The 13,831-nt window shown below is 38.6% G+C and overlaps 1 protein-coding gene across 1 annotated transcript; it reads left to right on the top strand.

Moving 5' to 3' along the window:
• Positions 1 to 11,531: 11,531 nt before the first annotated feature.
• Positions 11,532 to 12,846, top strand: LOC126492674 (hemoglobin subunit epsilon-Y2). The gene is made up of 3 exons (XM_050129216.1): positions 11,532 to 11,623; positions 11,743 to 11,965; positions 12,718 to 12,846. The coding sequence occupies exons 1-3, from the start codon at positions 11,532 to 11,534 to the stop codon at positions 12,844 to 12,846; spliced, it is 444 nt and encodes a 147-aa protein (XP_049985173.1).
• The last annotated feature ends 985 nt before the right edge of the window (positions 12,847 to 13,831 follow it).

Here is a 13,831-nt window from a genome sequence, read left to right as displayed (position 1 = left end):
CTAAAGCAGCAGATAAGTTAGAGAATAATAAGATCACTCTAAGAATTGCAATGCAGCCTCAAAACTTTATGATTAAAAATGGCAATGGTTTAAATATTATTTTAAAAGACCCATACTCTGTCATATTAGAACCATTCAATCAGGTAGTTTACTTAACTCCACAAGTCAAGTTGAAGACCACTGACAACCTTTTTGTAATCCAAGAATACCTCCCTAATCAATGAATATCTAAAATTTTTAAGCATGAAAGAGTCTAAGGAACCTGAGCAGGTATTGAGAAGAACATGATATGATGTAGACTTGGAAAGCTGATTAGAGATATTTGAAGATACAATGTATTCAGAGTAAAGGAAAACTAAAAGGATTATACTCAACTGAAATCTTTCTATATGTCAGTAGCCATTGTAATTCTATAACACTTAAATTCTCTGATGCATGTGTAATTAAATCCAGAAATGAATCATATCATTTAAGTACTGCATTATTACTAGAATCTAATTTAAATAATTCTTATTAATTATCTTAGGCTAATAATAGCATTCAGAAATGGATTGTTGTTTTCTTCACTGATAAAGAAGGAACACAAATATAAGAGTGTGGGCAAATTTCTGGAGAGCAGAACTAGTGATTATAACCCAAGTGTACTGATCTGCTGTGCTATGTACAGTATATTACTTTTTGCTAAATGTGTGGGACCAAGAATCAAAAAGATCATGTCATTGGCCCAAACTTACAGAACTCCCCAAAGTGACAGCAAGGCCATTTCTGTGACTGCTGAAGAATTCTCCTGTAACAACAAAACACAAAGGAAATTGTCTACTGTGAGCTCAATGAAGTAGGAGCACAGATACCTTCTCTTCTGACATTTTCTTCATGAAGACTTGGGATCAGGTGTCTATAAACATACACTACCATTTTGTACTATGTATTCATGTGAAGTGGCATTCTTCACATGGTGACTGTAAAATCAAAATAATCAATTGAAAAAATTGAGGATGTTGTATATCTTATAGTATCAAATACTAAGGAAGGATGTAATTATTAATGTAAAAAGAAGGAAGCAAATGAATCTCATTAGCCTGCAGAAATGCTTTCATGTTTAAGAAGCAATAAAATTATACTTATAACAAAGATCAGGCTAGTCATCCCTCTAGCATGGAGTGAGCAGAGGCTCACATCTGTAACTGAGGAACTATTGACAGTGGCTTGTGGGAGAGGAAGAATCCACTCTCTTCAAAGATATGTCTCCTGAGTAGTTCCACAACTCTACAGTGGATAGTCTCACACCTATGGACAGTATGAATTGGACTCAGGGAGTTATTTAAAAGATTAAATTAAATAAATAACAGTATTTTAAATTTAGAAGGAGTGAGGAGATAGGGGGTAGGTCTTTGAGAGGATAGAGGGGTGAATATGATCGAAATACACTGTAGGAAATTCTCAAAACTTAATGAAAATATTATCTTAAAAATTAAATATGTAAAATTAGTGTTTCAGACATACTTGTTTATCATACTTTATAAACCATAGGAAATTTTGAGAAAAAAATTAAATACATATTGAAAATGTCTATAATAAAAAACGATACCCTCTTGAATCACAGGGAATTTTTACAAATTTTAAGTTATAGCTACATTCTTGAGAAAACAAGAGGTCATAGATATTCAAGTTTGCCCTTGATCAAGCGATAAATTTGGTTAAGGAGACTAAGCATATTTATGTTTCATCACTAATCTCTGTCCTAACCACTGATTTCCCATTCTTTGACATTAACTCGGAGTCTTATTATCCCCAAAGCATAGAAATCCACCCATTTAGTGCATATCTGTGGGACATTTTGCCTCTGATCAGTCCCGAAGACATTAAAGTAAGAGAGGCAGCATGCTGTGCTCCTACTATAGAAATACTCAACTTGTTACAAAAATTACCAGAGCCTTTACTTGCAGGGTCTGACAATACAAGAACCTCATGTATTGCCAGTAGAAATTTTATTCCATATGCTAACAACTTCAGAATCATTGTGTGTTTCATACTGTTACTCCTATCTTCACCGAGAAAGGAAGAACTTAGTATCAGACCTGTAGAAGCTCTGATCTATTTTTTGTTGTTGTTGGTTTTTTTAATTAATTGAAACTTTTTATTTATTTTACATACCGACCACAGTTTACCCTCCCTCCTCTCTTCCCATTCCATCCCTCTTCACTCCCATACTCCCATTGACCTCCCCATCCACTTTTCCATCTCTGTTCAGAAAGAAGCAGGCCTCCCATGGGTATCAACAATAAAGCATGGCACACCAAGTTGAGGCAGGATCAAACTCCTCCTCTTATATAAAGGCTGGCTGAGGCAATGCAGCATGGGGAACAGGTTCCCAATAGCTAGTTCAAGTGCTAGGGACTGCTCCTGATCCCATTGCTAGGAGCTCAACAGACAGACCAAGCTACACAACTGTCACACACTTGCAGAGGGCCTCGGTTGATCCCATGTAGGCTCCCTAACTGTCGGTCCAGAGTCCGTGCTCTCCCATGAGATCAGCTCAGCTGTCTCTGTGGGTTCCTCTATCATGACCTTGACCCCTCTGACTCTTAGAGTCTCTTTTATGTCAGGCCCATGCTCTCAGCTATTGTTCAGAAGTCACCCATCATTGTCTCTCTAAGGCTAAACTTAGAGGTTTCTTGGAGAAATGCCTATTGGTCAGGCTAGGGAGAAGATAGCTTGCATAGGGAAAAAGTAAAGAAAATTTGTGAAAAGGAGTGTCTGGGTAGAGAGGATTAACCAGAAGTTCCAGTATGATGATTTGTAATCAAATATCTCCTGGGAAATTAGCTTTTAAAGACCTAAATAATATTTTAAGATAAAATGAATCTGATTAAATTTGAAATTCAAGTAATAGCCTGACTTGTAGCACCAGCTGTGGAAGACTGTTCAAATAGAGCCTGTAAGAGACATTCAGCATTCAAACCCTAATGCTCACTTGCTTCATTTTATAGAAGAAGGTATTGAAGGCCTGAGGGGAGAAGTAGGTCCCTCCATATCATACAAGTAGAAGGTCCTAGAACTAAACTTGGGTTCAAGGGGTAACTTTAAAATCATTGAGATCTCAACCTCTCCCCTCGCTTGTGAATCTTGCTTAAGAACACAATAGACAGGTGAAAGATAAAATTTCAGAGTTGTAGATAAAATTTCAGAGTTGTTTTGATTTGTATCTTTCTATGATGGCTAAGGATGTTGAGTATTTCTTTAAGTGTCTTCCAGTCATTTGAGATTCATCTGTTGAGAGTTCTCTGTTTAAGTCTGTATCCCATTTTTTAAAATTGGATTATGTGTTCCTGTGATGTCAAGTTTCTTGTGTTCTTTTTATATTTTGGAAATCAGTCCTCTGCTTGATGTGGGGTTGGTGAAGATCTTTTCCCATTCTGTATGCTGTCATTTTGTCTTGTTGACCGTTTCCTTTGCTGCTCAGAAGCTTCTCAGTTTCACAAGGTCCCATTTATTTATTGCCGCTCTCAGAGTCTACGCTAGAATGGCCAAGATCCAAAACACTGATAACAGCTTATGCTGGAGAAAATGTGGGATAAAGGGGAACACTTTTCCATCGCTGGTGGGAATGCAAACTTGTATAGCTGATTTGGAAATCAGTATGGCAATTTCTCAGAAAATTTGGAAGCAATCTACCTCAAGACCCAGCAATACCATTCTTGGGCACATATGTAAAGAATACTCAATCATACCACAAGGACATGTGCTCAGTTATGTTCATAGCAACATTATTCATAATAGCCAGAACCTAGAAACAACATAGATGTCTCTCAACCAAAGAATGGATAAAGGAAATGTGGTACATTTACACAATGGGGACCTACTCAGCAGTAAAAATTAAGGACATTTTAAAATCTGTGGGCAAATGAATGGATCTAGAAAAAATATATTGAGTGAGGTAACCCAGACTCAGAAAGACAAATATAATATGTACTCACTGATAAGTGGCTTTTAGACATAAAACAAAGAAAAACCAGCCTACAGTCCACAATTTCAGAGAACCTAGACAACAAAGAGAACCTATGAGAGACATACATGGAGCTACATAGGAAGGAGAAAAAGACAAGATCTCTAGAGTAAATTGGAAACATGGGAGTCATGGGAGAAGATAGAAAGAAGGGATGGAAGCAGAGAAAAATGTATAGCTCAACAAAAACAGTGAAAAAGAAATTAAAAAATTTAAAATTAAACATACTTTATTAAATTAAACTACTTGTTAAATATCAAAAAACCACAACAGACAGTATAAATTTCTAGAATTCAACACATTTAAAACTTATATGTGAATCTGTATCTTCTCTAAAAAGATTTGGTAGGAGACATTTATATCTATTAAATAAAAGTAGGTTTAACTATTTTAAGTTGAAAAGAAATGCCTCAAGTATATTTCTAGTCACTATCTCAAGGTAGCACATGACCTTAATAGTTACATATAACTTGGAATGATATTGTTATAATAACTAATACCTACTAAGTATGTGCTATGTTCTAAGTCTCTAATCAATAAGTTTACAGTCCTTTCATCCTACGCTGTTCTGTTTCACAACTTGAAGAAGCCAAAGAACTTGATGAAGTTCACACTGGAAGTAGGTGATATTTCTAGGATAACAAGTCCTGTCCTTTTCTTCTCTCCTTCCTTCCTTCCTTCCTTCCTTCCTTCCTTCCTTCCTTCCTTCCTTCCTTCCTTCCTTCCTTCTTTCTGAGTCAGGATTTCATTGTATAGCCATGCTAGCCTAGAGCACACCCTGTAGTGCAGGCTGGGTTGGTACTCAAAGAGATCTGACTGCCTCTACCTCTTGAGGTTCTGGGATCTGCTCTACTCTATGTTCATTCCAAACACTGATGGCTTAGTTTCATCTGAAATCAGCTTGTATTTGTTGCAGACCTTCACTGGCATCCTGTTTTTTTTATGTGACCTGCTTTAACTGAGTAGGCTTATGAAAGTCTGGTGTAGGAGAGAAAGAAGGAGCCACCTGTGCCAATGAGGAAGTTGCTTTGTCTGTTCCTGTTCAGCAACACTTCTGAATGTAATATATCACAACAAGTCAATGAATCTTACTTAATTAGTTCCCCATACCTTGCCCAGGAGAGAGAGAGAGAGAGAGAGAGAGAGAGAGAGAGAGAGAGAGAGAGAGAGAGACTCAATAAGAAAACTCTAGTTTATGTTCTTTATATTGTGTTACATCTTTTATTCATCCCTAAGTTTTTAAAAGACATGTATTTCCAACCTTATAATCTATAAATTTTGGAAAATATTATAATCTTGTATTGTGATTGTTAGCTTTGACCAGGACTTCTGGCAGACAAATGGTACATGTTAGTCTCACTTAACCCTCAAGCATTGATATTAAGATCAGCACACTACAGGTGTTCTAAAAGCCCTTCCTGAATGACTATTAGGCTTTCTACAAACTCACAACCCTTTACTTCCCCCAACCCCCAACTCTAACTTAAATAAACTCCATTCTTTCATTCCTTCATATTCTGTCTCTAGGTCTCTGTTGTTGCATTCCCATAGTCCAAGTACAGAGAAGGTTGGCTGGGCCCCTGCTGAGTCAGTTCTCACCCTCCCTACCACCCTTTGGGTGTGTTTGGTCTTCAGAGCCAGCATCTCAGCCTGGCACAGCAGTGCTGAGTCATGCTGAGTAATGCTGAGGCTTAGGGTGTGTGGCCAGATGTTTTCAGCCTTGAGTGATGAGTGCTATCTGGATCTCCAGCAAGAAGTCCAGAGATGATGGCAAGAAAAGAAGAAATTTGCTACCTGATGAAGACATTGCCTCCACCAGCACCATGAAGAAAAGGGGATTCTAAAACACTGTGTGACATATCGTAGAGCATTTTATTTTCTGTATAAAAATTATTTTCATTATTCTTATTAGATATCATGGCACAATCAATTCTTTTGAATCCAGTGCTTATTCTTCAGTCTTAAACATAGAAGCAATAGAATCACACATTTTTAGTACACACACACACACACACACACACACACACACACACAGAGAGAGAGAGAGAGAGAGAGAGAGAGAGAGAAAGAAAGAGAGAGAGAGAGGAGTTTTGTTCACAAAATATGCAATATTTAATCAAATGCTATTAGAATAGTTGCAGTCATTGAACCTGTACTAGGTAGTTACTGGACAAGTTCTCATGTACCCTGTATTCCAGTACAGAAGCTTAGTTTAGGTTAGAATCGGTGTTATAAATGCTTGTTGAGTGGGATTCCTCCATTCAAACACCATTTTGAACATACAGGATGTACTCATCAGGATGTAGGGATGCGATATACATTTGGAGGAAGAAAAGGAAGCACCTAGTCCTCCTCCTTTGCTAATGTAGAAATTGCAGTCTCTGTACCAAAGGCTGTCACTGCACAGGTGTATTTTCTCTGATTATTCTGACATCAGAGAATTTTCTCGCCTCAAAGAAAATGTAAACTTCTTCCAACTAAAATGTCATGGCTTCTAAGTCACTGATCCCCTTCTTAGAGGGATATTGCCTAACATTGTTTTCACTGAAAGATTGCTGTTCACCCAAGTTCCAAAAATGGCTTCTAGTTTCTCTAATTACCCATCCAATATACCTGTCAAGGCAGTTCTGAGGTCATGATTGCAATGACTACAGGCATGGATGGAGGTCAGCACAAAGTTACTTCTTGCTTATTCAGCCTCAAAATCTTGATACTAATCCATACTCCCACTTAGACATGAACATGCATTAGCATGAGCACAAGTGTGTACACACATGGCAGCCATGCTGTAGTTATGCCGTTGAGACCATTATACTATGCCAACAGCTCAGGAGTGGCTTTTGTTCATTCCCACAGGTAAAGGAGAGCAATGGCCTGGAGAAACCATGTGAGGTTCAAAGCATTGCTAGAGTAGCCAACAGGAAACCTTTTTTTGCCTACAGTTTCCTCCTGGGCTAGTTTCTTAATTATGAAATATTCAATTATATATAAGAAATTTGGACTTCCCACAGGGCAGAGCACCCTGATTTCACTTAGGACTGGAGAGGGAGGGGAGGAGGAGGAAGGAAGGAAAAGGAAATGGGAGGATGAGAGGAGGTGGAAATTTTTAATAAATAGATAAAAAAAAATCAATGAGATTACAGTTAAAAGTCTCTGGCCTTGGGGTCGTTCCAGCTCCTTTATAACATTTGAGTCCCTCTTTTGATCATTTGGGATTTTGTTTTGTCTCTGAAAAGAATATGGTATCTCAGTGGAATTTCGAGAATGCAACTTATTTCTTTGCCTCTGTGGGCTCCGTAAGCTATATATAGATAGTCATGGTTTCCTTGTAAATTTTGATAATAGCCACACATTAGTAGCAATCTGTATATACTTATGAATGTAAAATTCTAAACATATTTATTAGGCTTTCCCAAACCAGATCCTTGAACACTATCCCATAGCCCATTCCTCCTATCTATTCATGAAGGAACAGTGATGGGACATAGAAGGCAGGAGCCTGAACACTTCGAATCTCACCACTTCAGCGAAGCCCCGACCTTGACTCAGCTCTGCTCCTCTGGTCCTTATCTGTCCCCACAGTCTCTGACCGCACCTAGTTGTCACCATCCCAAGTCCCAGGAGAAGAAAACAGCAGCTCCTTTGACTTCTCTTAAAATAAAATTAAAAAAAGCCCCAAGTCCCTAGACAGATGGCCAAGAATAAAAGGAAAAATAAAAGGAAGATGGAGGGAAGGAAATAGGTTTTGTGAGAAACCACACCACAGGCCTGTGAGGCTGGAGTGCAGGGAAGTGTTCTCTCAACACCTGGATCTAGGACTCTGGAAAATAAAAGTTCAGCTACCTCAGACTCAACAGCCCAGAGGTGGAGAAGACTTATGTTCAGAATAATTCCTCTGAGCTATGAATTTTGGGGCAAGAACAATCATTAAAATCCAGGAACAGCAAGCACAGGGTTGTTTCTCATAGTCCCCACTGGGATGACCTTGCTAAGCAATGGGGTCTGGACTTTGTCAGGGTGGCTGTCATTTAGTTTCTGCTTACTTCGCTAACTCTCATACCTTTATATTTTTCCAAAGAGATGCGAGTTTGCAATTTAGGAATTACCCTAAGCTAAAACTTCCGCATAGGACAATACAAATCTTGAAGAGGAATATGCAGGCAAGATATTGTAATTTTTCATTTTTCTTAGATTTCAAAAATTACTAATAGAAATTCACCTTGCCAGTTAGAAGTACAGATAGACCCTAAGCACACAGTAGGGTCATTTCCAACAGATGCAGCCATAGAATTTTAACTTCTGCATAACTTTTGAGCCAGTTTTATTTAGAAATTATTCAAATGTATGTCTAAGTTCAATAAAGTTCACCAGTTATTAAATGACTTAATTAACTGGCTAAAAATAATGAAGTTGGGCCATTCCCTAAGGTTGTGGTGTTAGCTGGAAGGGAAAATTGAAAACAAAAAGCACCCACCCTTAATAAGAGCAAAAGTATTTTTGACTATGTCAGAGTGTTTTGGTAGGCTGATCTTGGTTTATGGAATACATGAAGTGATTATTCAACACACACACACACACACACAAAGTTCTCCAGAATCTGAATCCTAAAAATAGACAACATTGCAACTTAATTTACTCATGGACTCAAGTTAAAAAACAAACAAACAAATAACAACAATAAAAGTATGGTAAAGAAACCAAGAAAACAAAGTGACAGCTCAGAATAAAATAGGGCATTTATGACTTTTCTAGATTACCAGGTTCAAGTATAAACTTCAAGTTCCATAGCTAAAGAAAACAGAGACCAACTGGCTGGCTGCAGCTTTCTATTTTGCCTTTCCTAGTCCAAACCTCTCTGGGTAAATAAAAGCTATGCACACATCTCTGCCTGGTTTGCTCAGGGTAGCCTCCATGAGGTCTGTCAAGCAGCAGGGAGCCACTCAGAATGAGAGGCAGTTCTCCCTAAGCATGCCTGACACTGTCCATGGCTTGTTCCTTATTCTCTAGTTTAGAGGCTTTCTGCAGGGATGCCACTTTGACACAGTCAGTAAGACATTCCTGGCGAATGCAACACTTAGTGGAGATATTTTATCTCGTTTATTGCTGTTAGAAGGATATGAATGTAAACATGCAATGCAAGCAAAACAAGTGACCATTTCTTTCAGTAAGAATTGGGAACAATTTTTTCCTTCTCAGAAACTGTATATATATAATTTGTAAAACTATTTATGGTGAAGAAGACTTTTTCTTGGGCAACACTAAATAAACATACACCAAAGGGGTTATTTAATACAAACAATGCACTGTTCAATGTCCCATACTAATAGTATATAAAATTGGCACACTATTTGATTCTTTCTTTAAAAACTTGTGGGCGGTGCTTAGGAGTGAATCTAATTCCTGGACTTTGTACAAGCTAGGCAAATACTGTTTTGGTTGAGCCTTCATCTTGGTTTTTTGAGACAAGGTCTTGGTGTGTAACTCAGTTTGTCATACAGCTATTTTTATTGTCTATTGAGTCTTATTCTTAAATAATGAAACATCTTTCTCAACCCAGAGTTCTATTTTCTAGGTTGTCTCTTCTAGACAAAAACTTAAATTGGACCCACAGAGCATTTTTTAATGCCATACTATAGTTATTACAGATATTCTTACCATTAACCTTTATGAAGTGAATATTATGGTCGCTATGGATCAACCACTATATCTAATGTGTTATTGAGGAAGTACATGCAATATTATACCAAAGGTAGCTATTTCAACACGTGTATGGCAACTACATGGATATTCTTGGCAATCTTATGTATACAATTTTATGTACACTATTTAGTAGCTAACAGCTTGTCAAATTGGTCTCTGTCATAAAAAGGTAAGTTCACATTTATATTGGCCATATATTGCTTAGAATCTGTACCCAGAAAACAATGTAGAGTAAAAACTGAAAGTGGGGCAGGGATTCAATGGCTTGTAATGATGCAAATTTGGGAAGACTGTAAGTTAGATAACAGCTTCTGCAATCATAGGAGGCAAAAAAGAGAGGCATGCTCATGTGTCAGAAACGGCTGTGTTATACACATAAAGAGTCATCATAAAAGCCAAGGCAAATCAAAGGTTATAGAGAAAAGCCCCTGGCTAAACCTGGAATATAAGAACTGGAGACATAGAAGACACATTGCTATATAAAGATTAGAACTAAACTTAAGAAAATGAAATCTTCTGGAAGAGAAACTCATAGGGCTATTAGAAACACAGGGAGCAGCAAAGGAGGTAAAGGATAGAACATATGCAGAACAGACCAGAGTCAGGGACTTGGAAGGGCAACTAGATTATGTAGGTGACCTTTTCTGTAGCTAGGAAAGCTAAACTGTGCACACATCTGCATCCTTCCCTCAGTCATCAGCTCTCTCACTTTACAGTTATGTCACCTTTGTGATTTCATTTCTTTGTTTAAATAAAAGGTGGGTAACAACAATTATATTGCCAGATGAAGGTTAAACAGGGTGGTGTAGAGACTATCCTTTATGCACATGGGTGAAATTAAACACTCACAAATGTAGACTTCTAACTTCAGCCCCAATTTGTAACAACTAACAAGTGACTCCAAGACATGAGTATATATCAAGGGCTCTGGAGATTATAACCTTCAGCTACAACAAAAGCTGAGCATCCCCAAACGTCTCTCCAGGTGACTGATGTGTCAGTTCCTTAGCTGGATCATATGGCCTACTTTAAAGTAATTTTAGCTCCATCCCGCAGATGAGAACTGTCTATATGAAAATAACCAATAAAAGAGTCCAGGGCAATATTCACAAAGGAGCCAAGGGCCACAGAGGTCAGTCAGAGGACTCTAGAAACCCAAAAGGTGAGCTTGGTACCCATCTTCTTCATGGCATCACTTCTTGGTGTATTTTGGAATTGAATCTTTGGTCCCACTGTCAATCCTTTGCTACTGTATTCATCTGACAGAGGCAACCAAATATGATTCTTGTCCACTTGGGACAATACATATCTAGAAGATGTAGTTTTAATCCACATATCCCAAGAGAAGAATTAAATGTAATTCTGTATCCAAAGCACAAACTTCTTTTTTCTTGAGTTTGTTCTTATCATCATTACTTTAGACATGAATTTTTTTTTCCTATAGTGGGTTAAGCTCCTCTCTGTGGATTTGATGGAAATGTGAGGAAAGAGATGAGTATTATCTTGGAAGTTTACATGGGAAGAGAGGTGAATGAAAAGACAATGAATAAAAAGTTTTTGTTAAAGGAGGGGCCAAAAAAGAAAGAATGGCCCCATATCTAAACTGTATTATCATAAAGTCAGTGTACAGTTACTGCTGGCCCTCCCATAACCTGGCTCCACCCATGAGGACCACAGGTCAGGCTGACCAATAGCTTTAAAGAATTGTACGGAACAAAGGGCCACAACATCGACCGTGAAGAATAAAAGGCTACCACTTCCAGCAGCAGCACATACCTGCTTCTGACACTCCTGTGATCAGCAGCAAGCTCGCAGACCTGACATCATGGTGAACTTCACTGCTGAGGAAAAGGCTCTGGTCAATGGCCTGTGGAGTAAGGTGAACGTGGAAGATATTGGTGGTGAAGCCCTGGGACGGTAAGACTTGGTTGCCGATTCATCTGGGAGAAGGGTGAATAGTACTTTGGACAACTAGCCAGGAAAGTCAAGAATTCTGAGTATCCCTGATTTTTCCATATCTCTCACCTATTTCACAGGCTTCTCGTTGTATACCCATGGACTCAGAGGTTCTTTGACAGCTTTGGGAACTTGTCCTCTGCCTCTGCCATAATGGGCAACCCGAGGGTCAAAGCCCACGGCAAGAAGGTGCTGACTTCTCTTGGAGAAGCCATTAAGAACCTAGACAACCTCAAGTCTGCCTTGGCTAAACTCAGCGAACTTCACTGTGACAAGCTACATGTGGATCCTGAGAACTTCAAGGTGAGTTCAGAGCAAGCTCACTACTTTATTTTGCATTTGTCTTGGGGACAAAATTGGAGGCCGAGAATATGAGTGATGGTGATGCCAACACAGATTTCAAAGTTCACTGGTCCAGGCGGGATGATAATGAATGGCTGTAAGAAGCTTGAATGAGTTTACAGGCATTTAGAAAATTTTGTCATGACAGAATTATGTTGTACTTATCATGGAGAGAAACGGGAAAGAATAACTGATCTGTGCAAGAAGAAATGGAATCTGGAGAGGAAAATAGCTTAACTTCTGTAGATACTAATAATTGATGTTGAAGAAAATATTTGGGGTGCAATTTAAAGTTGGAATTTCTTTATCAAAATTATAAAAATGTGTTCAGTTCCAAAGTGAGCATTGCAACAAGTGGAGGCTTGTTCCTGCATCGGTGATGGTTTTAAAACTCCACCAAGAGCACTTGCAGCACAGAAATTCTGTATTTACAAATAATAGACAATTGGTGAATGGGAAAAGTAGCAATAAAGGCAAATGAATATAATGGAAAGAGGAGGAAGTGTGAGAAATCAGGCAGAGAAGTGCTGAGTGCCAAGACAATAGCAAAATTGAACCTATGCTTATCAGAGATGACTGAACCATCATCATCGGAGTTTGATACCAGATGTGTTAGAGTATAGGCTCAAAATAATTTTTGTTTTCCTTGTATTTTTTTTTTCTGAGCCTGCATTTAATGCACCAATCTGTTTATTTTGTCTTTCCTTGAACAGCTCCTGGGTAATGTGCTGGTGATCGTTTTGGCCAGTCACTTCAGCAAGGAATTCACGCCCGAGGTGCAGGCTGCCTGGCAGAAGGTGGTGGCTGGGGTGGCCAATGCTCTGTCCCACAAGTATCACTGAGCCCTCTCTCTAGATGTCCAGCAATTCTGTGTGTCCCCTATGCTCCCTTGATGCACATGAGTACTGGATTGGTCCTTGAGAACACAGGTTGTTTAATAAAGATCATTCATCCCAGTAATCAAAAAGTCACTTTTGTCTTGTCTGTTTTTCACTCCATTGCTAAAAAAAGCTGTCTGATGGGTTTGTGGGAGAGGGGAAGCAGAGGAAGACACCAGGGTTTCTCTGAAACTGAAAATACTCGAGGGAGGAAAGTAGATGCCTGGAAGGCTTCTTCAAACCCAGGGAGAGTCTAAAGCTGGGAAAGAATTTTCAAAGAGAAGAAGAAAGAGTTCAGTTAGTGAAGAAGGAATTGTGTTGGGATACATAAAAACTTAATGTAGTGGGTAAAGAAAATTTTGTCATGTGATATCTCATGGCAGGTTGTGAAATACCCCATTTCCATTAAGAAAAAGTTTGAAAGAGCTGAGAGCTAAGATAAGATTATTATTTTAAATTATTTAATACATATCCTCTTCTTCTTAAAAGAATTTATTAGATAACCAACTGGTGTGCTTTTCCCTGGGGAAGATTATTTCTCCAGCTCTCAGCATCCTTTAGTTGCCTGTAATTCTTTGTGTGTGGTTAAAGTTTTATGGGTTTTTCCTCATCCATGTTACTGGGTCTCACAACAAACTCCCTGATCCTCTGGCTCTTGCAATCTTTTGTACCTCTCTGCAGTGTCCCTTTAGGCTTGAGTGTGGGAGTGCTTTGTAAATGTATTCACTGGGACTGGGTTCCACAACTCTGCATTTTGATATGCGGTGGGTGTCTGTAGTGGTCTCCATCTATTGCAAAGTGAAGTTCTCTGCATGAGGGGTGAAGAATACACTTACATATACATATGTGCATACAATGACAATGAATGACAAAAGAAGCCATAAATATGAAAGAGAGGAAGGAGGGTAGACACAAGGGTTGGACAGAGGAGAGGAAAAGAAAGATAAGT

Source organism: Alexandromys fortis, unplaced genomic scaffold (assembly GCF_014885135.2).
Source record: "Alexandromys fortis isolate MF-2015 unplaced genomic scaffold, M_Fortis_MF-2015_v1.1 scaffold_303, whole genome shotgun sequence".
NCBI lineage: Eukaryota > Metazoa > Chordata > Mammalia > Rodentia > Cricetidae > Alexandromys > Alexandromys fortis.
This window is presented reverse-complemented; position numbering and strand designations above follow the sequence as displayed.

Excerpts from the sequence above, each read along its gene's own strand:
- LOC126492674 (XM_050129216.1), top strand. The coding sequence starts at position 11,532 with ATGGTGAACTTCACTGCTGAGGAAAAGGCTCTGGTCAATGGCCTGTGG. Across the intron at positions 11,624-11,742 it reads GGTGGTGAAGCCCTGGGACG|GCTTCTCGTTGTATACCCAT; the intron begins GTAAGACTTGGT and ends CCTATTTCACAG. Across the intron at positions 11,966-12,717 it reads TGGATCCTGAGAACTTCAAG|CTCCTGGGTAATGTGCTGGT; the intron begins GTGAGTTCAGAG and ends TTCCTTGAACAG.